The sequence below is a fragment of the Hemiscyllium ocellatum genome, chromosome 35 (genome assembly GCF_020745735.1).
Source record: "Hemiscyllium ocellatum isolate sHemOce1 chromosome 35, sHemOce1.pat.X.cur, whole genome shotgun sequence".
NCBI classification, from domain to species: domain Eukaryota; kingdom Metazoa; phylum Chordata; class Chondrichthyes; order Orectolobiformes; family Hemiscylliidae; genus Hemiscyllium; species Hemiscyllium ocellatum.
In genome coordinates, this window is record NC_083435.1 from 32,030,976 (window position 1) to 32,051,026 (window position 20,051).

Here is a 20,051-nt window from a genome sequence, read left to right on the forward strand (position 1 = left end):
TCTTGGACAGACTTAAAACAACAATTAACTTATTTGATTCTGTGCTGTGAACTTCATCCAACAGTTCCTCCAAGATTAGTTGTGAATTTCACTGTCTGTTAATTTTCCCAGATGCACTCCCATGTCCAGTGATACACAAATTCAAACAGCAAAGGCAGTAACTGTGCAGGTTCTCTCTTTTTTTTCCAAAGTTCCAAAACAATGCAACAGTATATATAACAGTAATTGCTGCTCCTGGAATTCGAGGAAATCACCTCCAACACCTAAAATACCTCAAAAAAAGGAGCAGCTCTTACAGCCAGAAATTTTTCCCGTCCTCCATCTTGGATTACCCAGAATTCTCTCCATTTAATGCCATGCTAGATGTGTCCTGTCAGTGTTTGATGGGGCAATGTCCAGAGAACTTTAAAGTAATAAAGAGAGCTTAACTCTGTATCGAACATTATGCTGTACCTGTCCTGATAGTGTTGCGGGAGCTTTAATTTCAGTTTAAAAGAGTCGAGGTAGCTTTACTCTGTATCTAGCCCTGTGTTGTAACTGTTCTGGGAGTTTTTGATGGGTCTGATGTTGAGGAATCTTTACTTTCAGTTTAAAAGTGTAGAGAGAGCTTTACTTTTGTTTAAATGAGTAGAGGGAGCTTGTATCTAACCAAGTGTTATCCCTGTCCTGAGAGTGATTTATATTAATTGGTGCAGGATGATTAAAAAATGAATCCTGGAGTTTCCGTCTGACTCTTCCTCAGCATCAAATGATTCTCAGTGTCTCACTCTTTTCTGATGGGTTGACTGACACTGGCAGTGAGTGTGGATTTTGGGAACGAACAAACGTCAAGCAATCCTACTCCAGCTAAAGGAACCTTTCCATGAAATACCTAGAGGGAGAAAGAAGCCAGTGAGCCAGGGAACTTGTGCTGAATGAAAGATTGTGTCAAGAGCAGACTGCAGCATCAGACTCAACTAATCTCAGAACCAATGCACTTCCAACTAAGTATCATTAGTAATCAATGGGGAAACCTCTCAAAGGATATTTCCACCTACAAGCTTGCCAATGCCTATTTTGTTTTTAATCTGGTGAATAAGTTTCTCCTGTGATGTTCAGCTTAGTCCTGACCAGCTCTCTGGAATTTCAGGAGGATATCTCAGAGCTCAGTTGCCACATGGGGAAAGTGGGCATGGTTTTGAGAACTATCTGGCGAATTCTCATCACTTGGCTGAATATCTGATAGTAAAGCCCTCAAAAGCAGTGGTAAGCAGGTCGTGAGCTCTGACTATTCCACCTTCCAACACTCACCCTCCCACTTCCCCAGCTTTGTCCACACTTGGCTTTCCTCAGCCAGTCCACTCTTTACTCCAGCCCCCCACATTCTCTCCAGTATCAAGATCAGGGCACCAGAGTAGGAGGCGACCTGCCCACCCGCCTGCATCTCCACTTCCAAAACATACATAATAATCTCACATTGCAGTCATGAAAATGGGAGCTACGAGGCCACTGGAAATGCAAGTGGGCCAAGTGGAGAGAGGATCAGAGCAGGGAAACCAGTTAGTCACCTCACCCAAACCCATCTCCAAAAGGTGGCATTGTGCCAGGAATGGCCATCAGTTGGCAAATAGGCAACTTCCCATTTGATTTCAAAAAGCAAATCCAATGGCCCTGAACCATAGGTAACTAGCAATCTACATGCATTTCCCCCACCCTATGGAGGGAAGGCCACTTCTGTGATGGCACACAACTCAAAGTTTATTATCCATCTATCTTTAGCTTCATGGCTTGAATGTGTCTAGAGAATCAAAAACACCCATTGCCTGACTGTAGCTTCCCTGCATCAAGGATTAAATAAACACAAATTTGTCTGATCATGAGGCAGGATGGAACAGGTGAGTTGGGGCCGTGCGAGGTAATGTGTGACCTCTGAGCCAGTCGCTTGGGGTCCAAGTCCCAATATAAGACTTGATGGCCAAGGGAGGTGCATTCACAACAGAGCCAACCAATTCAGTCAATCAGTCTGCAAATCCTTCAACTGTGCCACTAAGTGCAGGACAGTCTCCTGTTCAGCCATGCCTGACAGGAAACTGCGTCCAGCAACAGGCTATGTGAGTTAGGCACCACTAGCAAAGCCAAACCTTCTTGCTCTAATTGCCCTTGAACTGAGTGGCTTGCTCAGGCATTTCAGAGGGTGGTTATGAGTCACCTTCAATGCCTGGTTTGGAGTCATATTTAGATTTAAAATTAGAGTAGATTTACTTCCCTAAAAGAGCATTAGTGAATCAAATGTGGTTTTACAGCAATCAATGATAGCTACCCCTGACTAGAGTTTCAATTCCATTTTTTACTCACTAAAATTACATTCAACTAGCTGCTGTAAATGGATTGGAACCTGTGTACCCAAATGATTAGCCTGGGTCTGCGATATATTATCACAGAGCTCCTCTGTGGGTGACATTAAAGTAATGTAGTTTCATTGGAGCCAATGGGTCAAGTTTTTTGGGTTTTCAACAAAAGATTTGAAGCTGCAAACGAGGGAAGAGTAGCATGCCCCATTCCACAAGCATCACCACCAAAAACCTCAACCAGACTGGTTCATCAGCTCAATTTCCCACCGTGCCACACCGAGTCGATGGCGAGCAAGGTATGGGAGAACAACTGTGTTACCTTGGTCACCTCAGCCTCAGCGATTTGCGGGAGCTCTTCTGTGACTGCCACCTCACTGTAGTCCTGTCCGACTGGGATGGTCTCAACGGAGATCTCCTCATAGAAAGTGGGGTCTGTTGGATCCTACAACCGCATCGTAACGGGGAGAAGAGTGCGTTAGCGGCAGCGGGAGCGCCCCCCAGAAACGGGAGGACAAAACAGGGGAAAGGGAAGGCGGGAGAAAGGAAAGCGGTGCCATGAAGAGGCCATTATCGCCGAGATAATGGGGTGTCAGCAAAGCAAGGTGGAGCGAGGCATGGAGTAAATGAGCAGATGAGAATGGAGAGAGAGAGAGAGAGAGAGAGGTGATGGTAGGGATGGGGTGATTATCCAGATTCTTTCCACAGTGGCTGGAGAGGAAAGATCAGGATAGTCCACACCCGCTCCTCCCAAACCTTTCTTGATGGTTGTGGTTCTACCTGTTGGAAACCATTTAGCCGGCTCTTCTGAGGGATTCTTGTGATGCCAGCCTTGATGGTGCCAGCCTTGGTGGTGGCAGCCTTGGTGGTGCCAGCCTTGGTGGTGCCAGTGACACTGAACTTGACGGCAGAGTTCCGGGTGGCGGCTGTGGCCAGCTTGACGGAGGCAGGCTTCGGCAAGGGCGCCTTTCTCTGGGCAGCCTCAGCTTTCGGCTTCGCCTGCTTCCACCCATTGGTTTTCCCTTTCTGGAGAATTGGTGATGGTGAGAAAATGGAATGGTGGAAGCCATGGAAGAGATGAGAGAGAGAGAGAGAGAGACACACACACACACAGAATGGACATGACCAATGGCATGAAATGAAATGATGCAATACATGGCAGCTAATGACAGACTCCCGAATAACTCCCTTTCCACGACCTAGTAACACGAGCACCAGTTCCCAATATTGATAAGACAGTCGCTGTTACTAAACCCGAGTCATCAATCACCCCATCCTACTTTTGAGAGAGAGGTGGGAACCATAGGGAGTGAATACCTTCTATCCACTTCCAATTTCATTTGATCTAGCCTTTTCTATTTCTCCTTACCTTTCTCCCTATCTTTGATAGTATTGCATTATCATTCAGGGGCTATACACCGTACATTGATTAAATGGATTTGAGCTGAAAATGTGTTGCTGGTCAAAGCACAGCAGGCCAGGCAGCATCAATGGATTTGAGTCCTCCTTTCCCATGATGTGGCATTACCTCCAATGCCAATCCTGGTCGATACTGGGCTAAGTGAACAAAGCTCTGTCTCATGTTTTATTCCTGCCCTCCACTCATATACATTCAAACTGTCTCAGTCTTCAACTGTTCAGTACAGTTTAGATTGGATTACCTACAGAGTGGAAACAGGCAGTTTGGCCCAACAAGTCCACACCGACTCTCCAAAGAGCAACCCACCCAGAGCCATTCCTCTACCCTATATTTCCCTCTGACTAATGCACCCAACACAATGGTGCAAGTTAGCACACCAATTCACCTGGCCTGTGCACGGAAACTGGAGCACCCCAGAGGAGACACGAGGAGAAGGTGCAAACCCCAAACAGTCAGTCACCCGAGGTGTGAAATGAACCCAGGTCCCTGGCGCTGTGAGGCAGCAGTGCTAACCACTGAGCCACCATGCCACCTTAAGGATCAAGGTGTAGTGGGTGAAAGGAGGAACAGGGTAATGAGTTGGATGATCAACCATCATCATAGTGAATGGCAGAGCAGGCTCAAAGGGCTGATTGGCCTGCTCCCATTTTCTATCTTTGTATCCTGAAGAGGGTCATACCTGACTCAAAGTGTTAACTCTGTTTCTATCCCCATGGATGCTGCCAAAACTGCCAAATTTCTCCTGCACTCCCTGTGTTTGTTCAGATTTCCATCGTCCATGGTATTTTGTTTTTATTCTATGTTTCTATGTCTCCGTCTCGCTCTGCTGTCTTCTTCTCTTACCACCCATTTGTGTCGGTGTCTCTCACACACTGACCGTCTGTCTGCCACACCCCCTGCTCACTGTGTCCACACCCATTTCCAATTTCATAACCCCCACCTCTCCACCCCGACAAAACCAAAGAAAATATCTCATGAATATTGCGCCCCAGTGCTCGGCTCAAACTCTAAAACATGAAGGCACTCAATCAAGGCAAGCAATGATGGTAAAGCAGATGCTAACAGTAGGTAACTCTGGGTACATAACACTTTGGACAGATGGACACGGACACACATACACACACTGGCACATGCCTGGCCCAATGCCCTCCTCTTTGTACCTGCCCCGAATCAGGCTTTCCAACAGCTCCCTCAGGCACTGGCATGGTGGGCGGTACTAAAGTCTGAAACTCATCGTAATAGTCATAATACTGGTAATCTTCGTCATAGTACTATGAATGACAAAGACAGCAAGAGAGAAAAAAAACATATAAACAGCAGAATTGTTAAAGAATAAATTAAGAGATTGGCACAAATTTCTGTTCATGTTCGGTGATAACAGATAAACTTTGGATACCTCATACAAAGCCACAAAGAGTAAGACTACAGGGTGTCTCTACACGGAGTGAGACACTGACCAAGTCTCTCATTACCCTAAAGGATATGATAACCACTTGGTACACAGGGACTGTACACCTTTCATCTTACATCTGTACTTACATACTGTACGTGAGAGGTCACCGAGGGCTGCACCAGAATTGATGCCTGTTAGGTTAATGTATCCTTTCAGAGGTTGTGGACAGCCCACTTGGAATATTGTGAGCAGATCTAGCCACCACACCTTAAGGAGGATACATTGGCCTTGGAGGGAGTACAACATAAGTTCACAAGAATATTACCTGGACTTCAGGGCTTAAGATAAAGGAGAGATTACACAAATCTGGCTTTTGAACAGCCCTTGTCATTGAGTGTAGCTACACCAAGAATGTTGTGAGAGAGGGAATGCCAGGATTTTGATCTAACCATGGTGAAGGAATGTTTCCAAGTCAGGGTGGTATCCAACTAGGAGGGGAACTTGCAAGTTCTGGTGTTTCCTGTACCTGCTGCCCTTGTCCATCTAAATGATAGCAGTTACAAGGTGCTGGCAAAAGAGGCTTTGGTGAATTGCTGCAGTGTACCTTATGGATGGTGCACACTGCTGCCTCTGTGCATCAGTGGTATATGGAGTGAATATTTGTGGGTGTGGTGCCAGTCAAGCAGGTGTACTTTGTCCGAGGTGATGTTAAGCTTCTTGCGTATTTGACTACGCCAATCCAGATAATTGGTGAGTATTCCATCACACTCCTGACTTGTGCTTGTGGATGATGGACAGGCTCTGGGAAGTCAGGGATGAGTTACCTACGGCATGACTCCTCGCCTCAGACCTGCTCTTGGAGTCACAGTCTGTATATTGCTTGTCCGGTTGTGTTTTTGGCAAATGGTAAATACCCCAGGGTATTGATGGTGGTGATGGTATTGTGATTGAATGTCAAATGGTGATATTTATTGGTCCATAAGAGATCACAATGGGTCTTGGAGGAACTGTTGAGTGAAGTGATTGGTCAGGGTGCTCCTGGGAATCATCTTTAGCAGATCAAGAGCTGGCTCTTGCTAAAGATGCATTGAGAGGAGAAGTGAAGCATAGATTGGCATGGAATCTCCTGACTGGATCTGGCTGATGATAAAATTCCAAATGATGGAAGAACCGCATGAAATTCTATCACCACAGGGGCCTCACCCTCAGGTTCACAAGCCTATCCCAACACCACAGTCCCTTCCACAGGGTCCATCATAGATGTGGAGAGAAGGCAGTGGGGAATCTGAGGGAAGTGGGGATGGGTGGAAAGAACATGAACAAAAATCGTGAAAGAGGAATCTCTTAATTTGCCGTGCGTAATCACAGACTGGCCATAGGTGCGGTATTGCTTCTCAATACTATTTAATTAACAAGCAGCACACATTCAAGGTCTGGCATTTGCGTGCAGTGGGGCTGTGTTCATCTCTGTCACTTTAGCAGAGAAACCAAACCTTTGCAGACCTCAACCTGGGTTGGGAATTGGGGATGCAGCAGGGGAGCCTTCACTGTTGTCCCCCTCCCCACTGACTATCCTGTTGTAATTGGTCAACACATTGAGATCTGTTCTGTCACACCTGGTGTTTGGGGAGCTTTGTCTCACTCCTCTTCACATTTGATCAAAGGGATTTTTCTCTCACCCAAGTCTCCAAGCTCAGGAGGTCGAGTTAAGACCTGTTTGTGATCAAAAAAGTGGAGCTTCATCGAACCCCACCCCACAACAACCACCACCATAACATGGACATACACGCAGTACTGCCATGTGAACAGACTTGATCCCCCTCAAGCCAAGGAGGACCAGAAAGTGGTGGTGCTTCCCAAGACTGCATGGCCAAATGAACTTGGGAAAGAGTCCCATGCCCCAGGCCCAGCTGTGTGCAAACACAGAGTGGGACAGTTTCAGTATTAAGAGAATTGGTCTACAGGACATGACACAGGAGTCATGCTGAATACAGTCTACCAACCTATGGTTGTGGCCCAATTAAGAGTTATCTTAAAGAGTCATAACCAGGAGAGCTTCAAGGGAGAGAAAAATCACACAACGGAGAAGGCGACTCAACCGTTAGCCACTTTTTTTTTGTTTTGTTGACATTATTTGAGGAATAAACATTGTCCAGGATATCTGAGATAACCCCTGCTCATCCTCCAGATAGTTCCTAGGATCTAGAAAGAAGGCTGTCGGTTGACTATTTTATCCAGTCCTGTGACAATGTAGCACTCTCTCAGTACCAGAATGTCAATCTATGTTTTTTTTGTGCTCAAGACCTACAGTAGGACTTGGAAAGACCAGTGTCACCTCCAATGCCTCCCCACACCACTTAAACTCCATCCCCCTCCATCATTGCCATTGAGATCAAATTGTGCCTATTGGCACGACAGAAACAACTGGGCACTGATTGGACAATGAGGTTTAGACAAGTTAGGGGAGCTAAACTGCAGAGATGAACGTCGGCTTGGAGGAGCTGAGAACATTGTCAGAACTAGTGACACCGTTATAACATCATGGACAAGCATCACTCATTTCATCACACAATAGAGATTCCCACCACCTTGCAAACCAACCAGCCCTCAACCCCTCAAAATGCGGGTGTTACCCAGTCTCAACCAAGGGCAGACTGACGGGTCTCCATCACATTAATGTAGAAGCTCCCAAGGCAGGAGAGAGAGAGAGCCCAAAATTTCCAATTGTCAGTTGCCAGCAAGTTCACTGGCCTGGCCCTTGCTCATTAATCTCAGCCACTGTTAAGTGGCATCCAGGTCAGCTAAATACAGAGGTTAAACTGTCTATGAGGGCAGCAGAGCAGCTCAGCCCTCACCCTCCCCAGCTTGTTTTAAGGTGGCAGAGGGAGAGCAGACAGGACCTTTCCCGTGAACCCAAAGGGTAGAGAGCCCTTAGCAAAACAGCAGAAGCAAAGCAAAAAAAAACACATGCATTGACTCTTCCTACAAATTTGACTCGGAGGCATTCTCACCCGAACGTCTGTTCTTGTTGGCCGTTGTCCCAGGAAAATCAGATCACAACGATTCCCTCGCCCAGGGATGAGTTTGCATGAAATACCTCACTTAATTCCACGACACGATTTTGTGAGTAGTTAGCACAGCACTGGGATTTGAACCCAAAACTCTGAGCTTCGCTAACCCAGCAATCTCTTACTTCACATCGTCCACCTTCACGCACCCATTTCCCATTCCCCCATTCCCTCTCATCATCTGTTTCTCCTTCTTCCTCCCCCTCCCCCCCACCGTTCTTCAAGAGGTGAAGTGGGTGGCGAGGGAAAGGCTCTCTCATGCACACTTACATACTCCTTGGCACTGGGTTCCTGACTCTGGGGGTAATCCGGGAGCGGGGTGCCGCAGTCTGGGCTGTAGTGCTGGCAATAGTCATAGGCAGCCCGGGGGTCCGAGGAAATCAGCAGCTGTTGGATATCACCCTGTGGGAGAGAGACAGAGTGAGAGTGTGCGTGAGAGCGAGACTAGGCTGTTTGAACAGTTCCAAGAATCTCCTGGATGTTTGCAATCTGCAGCATGTTTACAGCTCCCTACCTTTCCCAATTAGATTGCATGATCATTTATAAAACCGTCTAAACCATTACAAAGGAAAGAGCTACATTTTTAGACATTTTCCTAATCAAACCACTTATTATACACCCCCAGAGAAGGAACTTGAACACAGGCTCCCCTGGTTCAGAGATATGGATACTACCACTACACCATCAGCGCCCTCAGGTCAGAATATTATGTGGCTAAAAAAAGACTTGGTCAATTTGGTTCTTAACCCTTGTAACAAAAGGACAGGTTCTCCACATCTACTCTGTCCAATGCTCCCCTGAACTTTGTTTTAAAATATCTTAGACATGACTTTATTGACATATAGCTTGGGGAGAAACTTCTCCACCCAGACAGTGATGAACCTGTGGAATTCTCTGCCACAGGACACCAATGAGAGCCCAAAATGTTGAATGTTTTCAAAAAGAGACAGATGTAGTTTGTAGGGTTAAAGGGATCAATGCGTTTGGGGAGATAGTGGGAATAAGATTAGATGATCACCCATGATCATACTGAATGGAGCAGCAGGCTTGAAGGGCTGAATGGCCTACTCTTGCTCCTATTTTCCATGTTTCAAAACTCAATGATTCCAAGTTAGCTCATAAACTTGTCCATGTCAACCAGATATCAGATATCCATGGAGTCCCATTTGCCAACATTTGGCCCATATCCCCAAACCCTTCCTATTCATATGCCTTTTAAATGTTGTAATTGTACCAGTCATTTCTCTGGAAGCTCATTCCATACGCACACCACCCTCAGCATGACAAAGTTGCTCCTCACGACTCTTTTAAATCTTTCCCCTTTCACCCTAAACCTATGCCCTCTAGTTTTGGACTCCACTACACTGGGGAAGAGACCTTGGCTGTTCACCCTATCCATGCCCCTCATGATTTATAAACCTCTATAAGTTAACCCTTCAGCCTCCGACACTCCAGGAAAGATAACCCCAGCCTATTCAGTCTCTCCCTTTTGCTCAAACCCTCCAACCCTGGAACCACCTTGTAAATTTTTTCTGAATCCTTTCAAGTCTCACAATAATCTTCCTATAGCAGGGAGACCAGCAATCAACGCACGTTTCCAAACGTGGCATACCTTCCACTGTCCTGTACAGCCACAACATGATCTCTCAGCTCCTATACTCAATGCACTGACCAATAAAGGTAAGCATACCAAACAATTTGTTCACTATCCTGTCTACCTGCAACTCTACTTTCAAGGAGCTATGAACCTGCACTTCAAGGTCTCTTCGATCAGCAACACTCCTAGGACCTTTCCATTAAGTGTGCAAGTCCTGCCCAGATTTGCCTTTCCAAAATGCAGTGCCTCACATTTATCTAAATTAAACTCCATCTGCTATTCCTTAACCCACTGGCCCATCTGATCAGGTCCGGTTGTACTCGGAGATAATCTCCTTCATTGTCCCCGACACCACCATTTTTGGTATCATCTGCAGACTTACTAACCATACCTTTTATGTTCCAGTCCAAATTGTTTATTTAAATGACAAAATGCAGTGTACCCAGCACCAATCCTTGTGGCACACTGCTGGTCACAGGCCTCCAGTCTGAAACGCAATCCTTCACCACCATCCTCTATCTCCTGCCTTTGAGCCACTTCTGTATCCAGATGGCTAGCTCTCCCTGGATTCCATGTCAATTAACCTTGCTAACCAGTCTGTATGTGGAACCTTGTTGAACACCTTACTGAAGTCCATATAGATCGCATTCACCGCTCTGCCTTCACCAATCCTCTTTGTTACCTCTTTTAAAATTCAGTGAAGTTAATGAAACATGATTTCCCATACACAATGCTATGGTGATTCTCCCTAATTAATCCTATACTTTCCAAATTTTGTTTTATTTCAAAAATATACTTTATTCATAAAATAATTTGATGGTCTATACAGTTGGTCATGCCATACATACGTAAACATTTGCATACAGAGATCAGAGTTTATCATTCATATATACAGGTTTGTACGTTTATCAATCATATATCCATATATTTAGCTGAGGCATCAGCAGAATCCAAATGAGTGCGTGGGCCCCCTGTTCTTCTTAGTCAGGCAGATGTTACACGGTGGTCTTTCCCCACCGCGCCTTGGCAGCAGCTGTCCCAAGCTTCAGCGTGTCCCTCAACACGTAGTCCTGGACCTTGGAATGTGCCAGTCTGCAACACTCAGTCGGGGTCAACTCCTTCTGTTGGAAGATCAACAGGTTTCGGACAGCCCAGAGAGCGTACTTCACCGAGTTGATGATCCTCCAGGCACAGTTGATGTTCGTCTCAGTGTGCATCCCAGGGAACAGACCGTATAGCACCGAGTCCTGCGTCACGGCGCTGCTCGGGATTAACCTCGACAAACACCATTGCATTCCTCTCCAGACTTCTTCTGCATAGGCACATTCCAGAAGGAGATGTATGACAGTCTCACCCCCCTCGCCCCCCGCAGCCGCTTCAAGGGCAGCGTGTGGTGCGGCTGAGAGTCCGGGTGTGCATAAAGGATCTCACAGGCAGAGCCCTTCTCACCACCAGCCAAGCCATGTCTTGGTGCTTGTTGGAAAGTTCTGGTGATGAGGCATTCTGCCAAATGGCTTTGACAGTCTGCTCAGGGAACCGCTTGACAGGGTCTACCCTCTCCTTTTCCCGAAAGGTCCCAAGGAGACTACGTGCTAACCACTTCCTGATGGACTTGTGGTCAAAGGTGTTTCTTCATAAATTTCTCCACGAAGGACAGGTGATACGGAATGATCCAACTACTCGGAGCGTTCCGCGGCAGCGAGGCCAGGCCCATCCTTCGCAACACTGGGGACAGGTAGAACCTCAGTACATAGTGACACTTGGTGTTTGCGTACCGGGGATCCACGCAGAGCTTGATGCAGCCACACACAAAGGTGGCCATCAGGGTGAGGGTGGCATTGGGTATTTTTTTCCCCCATTGCCCAGATCTTTATACATTGAGTCCCTTCGGACCCGGTCCATCTTTGATCGCCATAAAAATTGGAAGATGGACCGGGTGACTGCAGCGGCGCAGGTTCTGGGATTAGGCCAGACCTGTGCCACATATAACAGCAATGACAGTGCCTCACACCTGATGACCAGGTTTTTTCCCGTGATGGAGAGCGACCGTAGCCTCCATCTGCCCAGTTTCTGCCTCACTTTACTGATACGCTCCTCCCAAGACTTGGCGCACGCCCCAGCCCCCCGAACCAAATACCCAGCACCTTCAGGGGGTCGGTCCTGACGGTGAAGGGGATCGAGGATTGGTCGGCCCAGTTCCCGAAGAGCATGGCCTCGCTCTTGCCTCGGTTTACCTTGGCCCCCGAGGCCCGTTCGAACTGGTCACATATGCTCATGAGTCTGCGCACAGATAGTGGGTCTGAGCAGAAAATGGCGACATCATCCATGTACAGGGAGGCCTTAACCTGCAGGCCCCCGCTGCCTGGAATAGTCACCCCTCTCAGGCTCGCAAATGATGGACTCGGCAAATGGCTCTATGCAGCACACAAACAAGGCAGGAGGGAGAGGGCAGCCCTGCCTGACTCCAGATCTGACTGGGAAGCTATCTGATTCCCACCCATTGACTGAGACTGCACTGACTATGTTGGTGTAGAGCAGTCTGATCCAATTGCAGATTCCCTCCCCAAAGCCCATTTTGGAGAGAACATCTCTCATGTAGGTGTGTGCTATCCTGTCAAAGGCTTTCTCCTGGTCCAGGCTGATGAGGCAGGTGTCCAACCCTCTGTCCTGCACGTATGTAAATCCTGCCCTTCCAACAACTTGCCTACCACTGACTTCGGACTCAGCAGTCTATAGTTCCCTGGCTTTTCCTTACCACCTTTCTGAAACAGTGGCATCACGTTAGCCAACCTCCAGTCTTTGGCACCTCACCTGTGGGTATCGATCATACAAATATCTCAGTAAGCCGCCCAGCAAACACTTCCCTAGCTTCCAACAAATTCTAGGTACACCTGATCAGGTCTTGAGGATTTTATGCATTTTAAGATGTCCAGCCCCTCCGCCTCTGTAATATGGCTCTTTTTCAATTCTGATGTTTTTTTCTATTTATATGTAAATTAAATGCATGTATTTTTCTTTTTTATTTCCAAATTAAGCATCCTTTGGAGGAGATGGGAGCGTGTGAAGGAGGTGGTAGGAGAGGGTGAGGGGATGGATGGAGGGGGTTAGGTGGGAGACAGTCAAGGGAGAGATGGGAGAGGATGGGGGAAATGGGTGTGGGTTAGGGGGAGGTGGGAGAGGGTGAGAGGGAGATGGGAGGGGGTGTGAGAAAGCAAGAAGATCTGGAGTGAATGAGGAGGAATGGTAGGGAGAAAAGGTAAGTGGGGAAGGCAAGAAGTCTGAAAATGTCAACACCACATCAGTTTCTTTTGGCAGTGAATGTTAGAGAATCGCTACAGTACAGAGGAAGGCTACGTAACCCATTAAACTTTTTCAAATTAGCATCATTATTTAGCACCAATCTGTTGCTTTTTCCCCCATTGTTCTTGTACGTTATTTCTAAACAAGTAGCCATCCAATGTTCCTTTTAAATGCCTCTATTGAACCTGCTTCCATCTCATTTCCAGGGAGCGCAGTCCAGATTCGAACCCCTCTCTGTATTTCAGGTTGTCACACAGTCATGGGGCCTGCCTTCCCCAGCATTCCCTTCCGTCAATGGAAATTGCTTCACTTTCTTTCCATGAGGTGGATTAATTAGCCGCTTAATCCCGGATTTGTTTCGCAGCCCTGCCTGACAGCTCCAGGGCAGTGGTTCTTGATGGTGGTGGGGCTCAGAGCCAAGAAGCAGCTTGAGGGAGGTGGGGGGAGCGTGGCCTGACAAGCCGCAGTTGTTAGGGGAGACACCGTGTCCTCTGAACACAGGAGAAGTTCAGTCAGTCTGAAACGGTATTTGCAGGCTACCTGTCACAACCCATAAAGAACTGCTTCTGAACTGTTGCATGCTACCAAAGGCTCAGAACCAAGTGTTCACAGTATGATTCCACAAAAAAAAATACAGTGATGCCTGCAGGGGTTTTTTAATCAAACCAGAAATGTACCCACCCTGTGATTCTTTTATATGACTGTGGGGAAGTTTTACTCTGTATTTGACCCTTTGGTGTACCAGCACTGGGGGGGGTGCTTGACAAAAAAAGTGGATAGAGAGCTTTACTTTTAAGTTACAAGAGTAGTACACAGACCATAGAACAACACAGCGTAGAACAGGCCCTTTGGCCTTTGATGTTGCGCCAACCTGTGAACTAATCTAAGCCCTTCCTCCTACACTATCCCATCATCATCCATGTGTTTATCCACGGACTGTTTCAATGTCCCTAATGTGGCTGAGTTAACTACACTGGCAGGTAGGGAATTCCACACCCTTACCACTCTCTGAGTAAAGAACCTGCCTCCAACATCTGTCTTAAATCTATCACCCCTCGATTTGCAGCTATATCCCTCATACAAGTCGACATCATCATCCTAGGTAAAAGTCTCTCACTGTCTTGTGTCAGTGCTTGTGACAGTGTTGTGACAGAAGGAGCATTGCTTTTACTTTAGAAGCATAGATAGAGCTTTACTTTGAGTTTAATAAAGTAGATGGAGCATTATGTTGTATCTAGCCTCATGCTTGTACTTGCCTTGGATTATTTGATGAGTCAATGTAGAAGGAGCTTCACTCTGTATCCACGCCTGTGGTGTATCTGTCCTGGGAATGTCTGAGGTAGCAGTTTAAAATAGTAGAATAGGCTTTACCTTCAGTAGAGGAGCATTACTCTGTCTGGTCCCATGCAGTACCTGTCTTGGGCTTGTTTGGTGGGACACTGTTGAGGAAGCTTTGCATCTCATTTAATTGCACTTACTCGCCATCATGTTGCTTTCTTTACTTAGTCATTCACAGGATGAGGATGGCACTGCCTAGGCCAGCATTTATTGCAGCTAAGAGTCCCTAAAGGGCACTGCTGAACCAGACAGCACTTCTCATTCCAGATTTTCTTTTTATTACTGAATTTAACTTCTATCATCTGCCATGGTGGGACTTGAACCCCGGTTCCAAGAACATTACCTGGGTCTCTGGATTAACAATCCAGTGATAATACCGCTAGGGCGTTGCCTTCCCCCTGTCAACTTTTGTGAACCGTAAAGTGACAAGTGTGATTTTAGCGGTCCAACCTCATATCAGTGTACAGTTGTATTCTACTTAGAAAAGGCTTTGTGTATGAAACGTATAATAGAAAAAAGCATTTTACCTCAAACACTTCTTCATCTAAAATCCTAGTTCCGAACACCACAATTCCCTTGGTGTCAATGATGGGCTTGTTACTGCGGGGCAGGGGCTTGGTCACAGTTTTTTTGCAGTCAAAAATCATAGTGATCTTCTTCTTCTGCACACTGATAGCAACTCGATGCCACCTGCAGGCGAGAAAGAGAAAAAAAAAGTGGGTAAGGAAGAGAGGGAGCGAGAGACACAATTGTAAGGGAGAGGGGGGAGGGAGAGATATGGTGGGTAAGGGAGGGAAGGTGAGAGAAACACGGTGGGTAAAGGAGAGAGGGAGTGAGAAATAGTGGATAAAGGAGAGGGAATGAGCAGCACAGTGAAAAAAGGGTGAGGGAGCAAAAGAGAGGAAGGTAGAGACACAGTGGGTAAAGGACAAAGTGAAAGAACGACACAGTGTTTAGGGGAGAAACAGAGTGAGAGACGAAACAAGTGACACAGTGGGTAGGGGAAGGATTGAGCGAGAGACATGGTGGATAAGCAGAGAGAGACATGGCAGGTGCAGGAGGAAGAGACATGGTGGGTAAGGGAGACTTGGAACAGGAGACATAGTGAACATAGAGTCATCGAATCATAGAGAAGTACAGCATGGAAACAGACCCTTCAGTCCAACCCGTTCATGCTGACCAGATATCCCAACCCAATCTAGTCCCATGTGCCAGCACCCGGCCCATATCCCTCCAAACTCTTCCTATTCATATACCCATCCAGATGTTGCAATTGTACCAGCCTCCACCACTTCCTCTGGCAGCTCATTCCATACACGTACCACCCTCTGTGTGAAAAAGTTGCCCCGTACATCTCTTTTATGTCTTTCACCTCTCACCCTAAACCTATGCCCTCTAGTTCTGGACTCCCCAACCCCAGGGAAAAGACTTTGCTAGTTTACCCAATCCATGCCCCTCATAATTTTGTAAACCTCTATAAGGTCACCCCCTCAGCCTCTGACGCTCCAGGGAAAACAGCCCCAGCCTGTTCAGACTCTCCCTGTAGCTCAAATCCTCCAACCCTGGCAATATCCTTGTAAATCTTTTCTGAACCCTTTCAAGTTTCACAATATCTTTCCGATAGGAAGGAGACCAGAATTGCATGCATTATTCCAACAGTGTCCTAACCAATGTCCTGTACAGCTACAAAATGACCTCCCAACTCCTGTACTCAATACTCTGACCAATAAAGGAAAGCATACCAAATGCCTTCTTCACTATCCTATCTACCTGAGACTCCACTTTCAAGGAGCTATGAACCTGCACTCCAAGGTCTCTTTGTTCAGCAACACTCCCTAGGACCTTACCATTAAGTGTATAAGTCCTGCTAAGATTTGTTTTCCCAAAATGCAGCATCTCGCATTTATCTGAATTAAATTCCACCTGCCACTTCTCAGCCCATTGGCCCATCTGGTCCAGATCCTGTTGTAATCTGAGGTAACCCTCTTCGCTGTCCACTACACCTCCAATTTTGGTGTCATCTGCAAACTTACTAACTGTACCTCTTATGCTCGCATCCAAATCATTTACGTAAATGACAAAAAGTAGAGGGCCCAGCACCAATCCTTGTGGCTCTCCACTGGTCACAGGCCTCCAGTCTGAAAAACAACCCTCCACCACCACCCTCTGTCTTCTACCTTTGAGCCAGTTCTGTATCCAAATGGCTAGTTCTCCCTGTATTCCATGAGATCTAACCTTGCTAATCAGTCTCCCATGGGGAACCTTGTCGAACACCTTACTGAAGTCCATATAGATCACATCTATATGGACTTCAGTAAGTGGAAAGGAGCAAGAGACACAATGGATAAGGGATGGGGAGAGAGAGAGAGAGAGAGATGATAGGTGAGGGAAGGAGAGACAAAGGTAGGTAAGAGAGGGATAGAACAAGAGACATCGTACATAAGGAACAGAAGGAGTGAGAGACACGGTGAGTAAAGGAGAAACAGAGTGAGAGATAAAGTGAGAGACACGGTGGATAAGGAAGAGAGGGAGCGAGAAACATGAGGGTAGAGCGAGACATGGTGTGTAAAGGAGAGAGGGAGCGAGAGACAAGGTGGATAACGGAGAGAGAAGTGATAGACACGGTGGGGAAAGGAGAGAGGGAACAAGAGACACAGTGGTAAAGGAGAGAGGGAGCGAGAGACACAGTGGTAAAGGAAAAAGGAAGTGAGAGTCACAGTGGGTAAAGAAGAGAGGGAGCAAAAGACACAGGTAAAGGAGAGAGGGAGATTCTCAGAAGAACGCACTGAGATATTAAAAAAAAGACTGTCAGATATATAGAAAAACAGGGCGGCACGGTGGCACAGTGGTTAGCACTGCTGCCTCACAGCGCCAGGGACCTGGGTTCAATTCCCGCCTCAGGCGACTGACTGTGTGGAGTTTGCACATTCTCCCCGTGTCTGCGTGGGTTTCCTCCGGGTGCTCCGGTTTCCTCCCACAGTCCAAAGATGTGCGGGTCAGGTGAATTGGCCGTGCTAAATTGCCCGTAGTGTTAGGTAAGGGTTATATGTAGGGGTATGGGTGGGTTGCGCTTCGGCGGGTCGGTGTGGACTTGTTGGGCCGAAGGGCCTGTTTCCACACTGTAAGTAATCTAATCTAATCTAATATTGATGCAGAAAAGACTAATATAGAAGTCATAGAATCCCAACAGTGGGGGAAAAGACCAGTCGGCCCAATAAGTCCACTTAAACCCTCCAAAGAGTATTCCACCCACACCCATTCCCCTACCCTATTACTCTACATTTCCTATGACTGATGCACCTAACCTCCACATCCTTGATCGCTATGGGTAATTTAGCATGGCCAATCCACCTAACCTACACATCTTTGGACTGTGGGAGGAAACCAGAGCATCTGGAGGAAACCTATGCAGACACCGGGAGAATATGCAAACTCCACACGGACAATCACCCAAGGCAGCAATCAAATCTGGGTCCCTAATGCTTTGAGGCAGCAGTGCTAACCACTGAGCCACCGTGCCATCCCATGGCCATAGATAAGCACATAGACCTACAACCAGGCTGGTACACTGACACAATGCATTACAATACACTAATCTTGAATTAGACTGTCTGACACACACACACACACAGAACAACACATCCATATGGAAGCACACTCAAAGAAAAACACAGTTGCACACAATACACATTAAAAAGAAACAGACTGACACACAGAACAATATGCAGGCATAAGAAAGGATCGACATAAATAGAGGAATACACACATGGAAAAACAGATTTATACACAACAACAGAATAGACAGATGCAAGCATCCAGTATTACACACACACACACACACACACACACACACACACACACACACAGAATACTCCACAGAATTAGGAATATACTAAGACACTCACAGGGCAAGGATATGGAAATGATAAAGCACAGAGTAGAAACACAAGGAATACACAAAAAATACATTAAATAGGACCAGATAGCCCCATTCGGTTATCAATGTACAGGCAGACTGGCATCTAAAAATAATACAAAGGTAGACAGACACAAAAACAGCAATACCACGGAACAACAGAGTGGAAGGATGGAAATAATAATTAATAGCGATAGGAACTCACTTAATCATGCACAGAACAATATGAAGCTAATGAAAGAAGAAAACACACAGAAAGCACAGTGAACAGACAGTCTTACACACACAAAAACAATTCAAGGAAAGATGAAATGCCTACAGGCACACACAGTATAGGTGCAGAGAAGAACACCCAAACAGAATAATATATGCAGACACAGAACAGACTTCCAGATACAGACAGCAATACACAGATGTTGTAACTGCATGACAGTCATCAAAAATAGGCACAATACAATGAAAAAGACTGACACAGTAATACACATAGAAAAAGTAGACTCATACACACATGAAAATGGACTGAGACAGAGACCAATATATAGACATAGAAACAGACTAGTACATACACACAGGGCTACATAAAGTGACATGCAAAGGGAAAATACACAGACTAACAGAGACATGAAGTAATGCACAGGCAGAGAAATACACTCACACACAAAGACAGGTATGTAGACATGGAGTCAGTACAGAAAGTATATACACAACATCCAGACCAGATGCAAGTACGCACAACAGAACCAGAGTGATAAACATACCAGTATCCAGACCATAGAACCAGAGTGACATGACAAAACAGTACCCGAGCATGGTTAAAAACAATCTGAATAATTGGCATTCATGAAGGGTGGGATTTAATGCTCTTCCACATGGTGAGTTTGGAGGGTGTGGGATGGGAACTCTGCCACCTTCCTCTGTCTAACCCCAATCATGATTGATGTGGGAAGGCTTGTAGACAGCCTTCCCAATCCAACATCAGCTCAGGCATAAACTGAGCAATTAATGTACACTTAAGGGTCTCATTCCCAAGCTGATGATATTCAACCAGCATTAGCCAAAGTAGCTGCTGAAAAGCAAATGGTGTTGAGTTTGCTTCCCGACTTGCGGCAGTTATTGAGTGTCAGGCTATCTGCTCTCAGGATCCTTGATCCTGGGAAAGGTTTGATATTGTCCCTGAAGGAGAGAACACAGGCTCTCCCCTCCTATACAGTCTGTGAGCCAAGCCCCTCACACTTAGATTAAATACCATCCGAGACAAAGGGAAGGAACATAAACAATACAGCACATAGATTGGTGAACAGACTTACGCACATACAAACAAGAGTCAAGAGACACAGAAAAAGACATTTTTGTGCAAGGGAAATCATGTCTGACAAGCTTGACTGAGTTTTTTGAGGAAGTGAACAAGAAGATTCATGAGGGCTAGACAGTAGACATTGTTTATTTGGACTTTAGTAAAGCCTTTGACAAGGTTCCACTTTGTAGACTAATTAGTAAAGTTAGATCACATGGAAATCAGAGTGAGCTTGCAAATTGGATGCAAAATTGGCTTAATGGCAGGAGACAGAGAGTGATGATGGAGGGTTGTTTCTTGTACTGGAGGCCACTGACCAGCAGTGTTGCACAGGGATGGGTTTTGGGTCCTCTTTTGTTTGTCATTTATGTAAATTATATAAATGAGAATACAAGCAT

The 20,051-nt window shown here is 46.2% G+C and overlaps 1 protein-coding gene across 1 annotated transcript in view; it reads right to left on the reverse strand.

Annotated features, from left to right (window-relative positions):
• The window catches only part of LOC132832614 (collagen alpha-1(V) chain-like), a 143,693-nt gene that overhangs the window by 48,197 nt on the left and 75,445 nt on the right, over positions 1–20,051 (reverse strand). Inside the window, exons 2-5 of the mRNA XM_060850696.1 lie at positions 14,971–15,133; positions 8,479–8,610; positions 3,108–3,353; positions 2,650–2,772 (exon numbers count right to left, since the gene is read on the reverse strand). Coding sequence (XP_060706679.1) covers positions 2,650–2,772; positions 3,108–3,353; positions 8,479–8,610; positions 14,971–15,133 — 664 coding nt within the window. The remainder of the gene's footprint in view (positions 1–2,649; positions 2,773–3,107; positions 3,354–8,478; positions 8,611–14,970; positions 15,134–20,051) is intronic.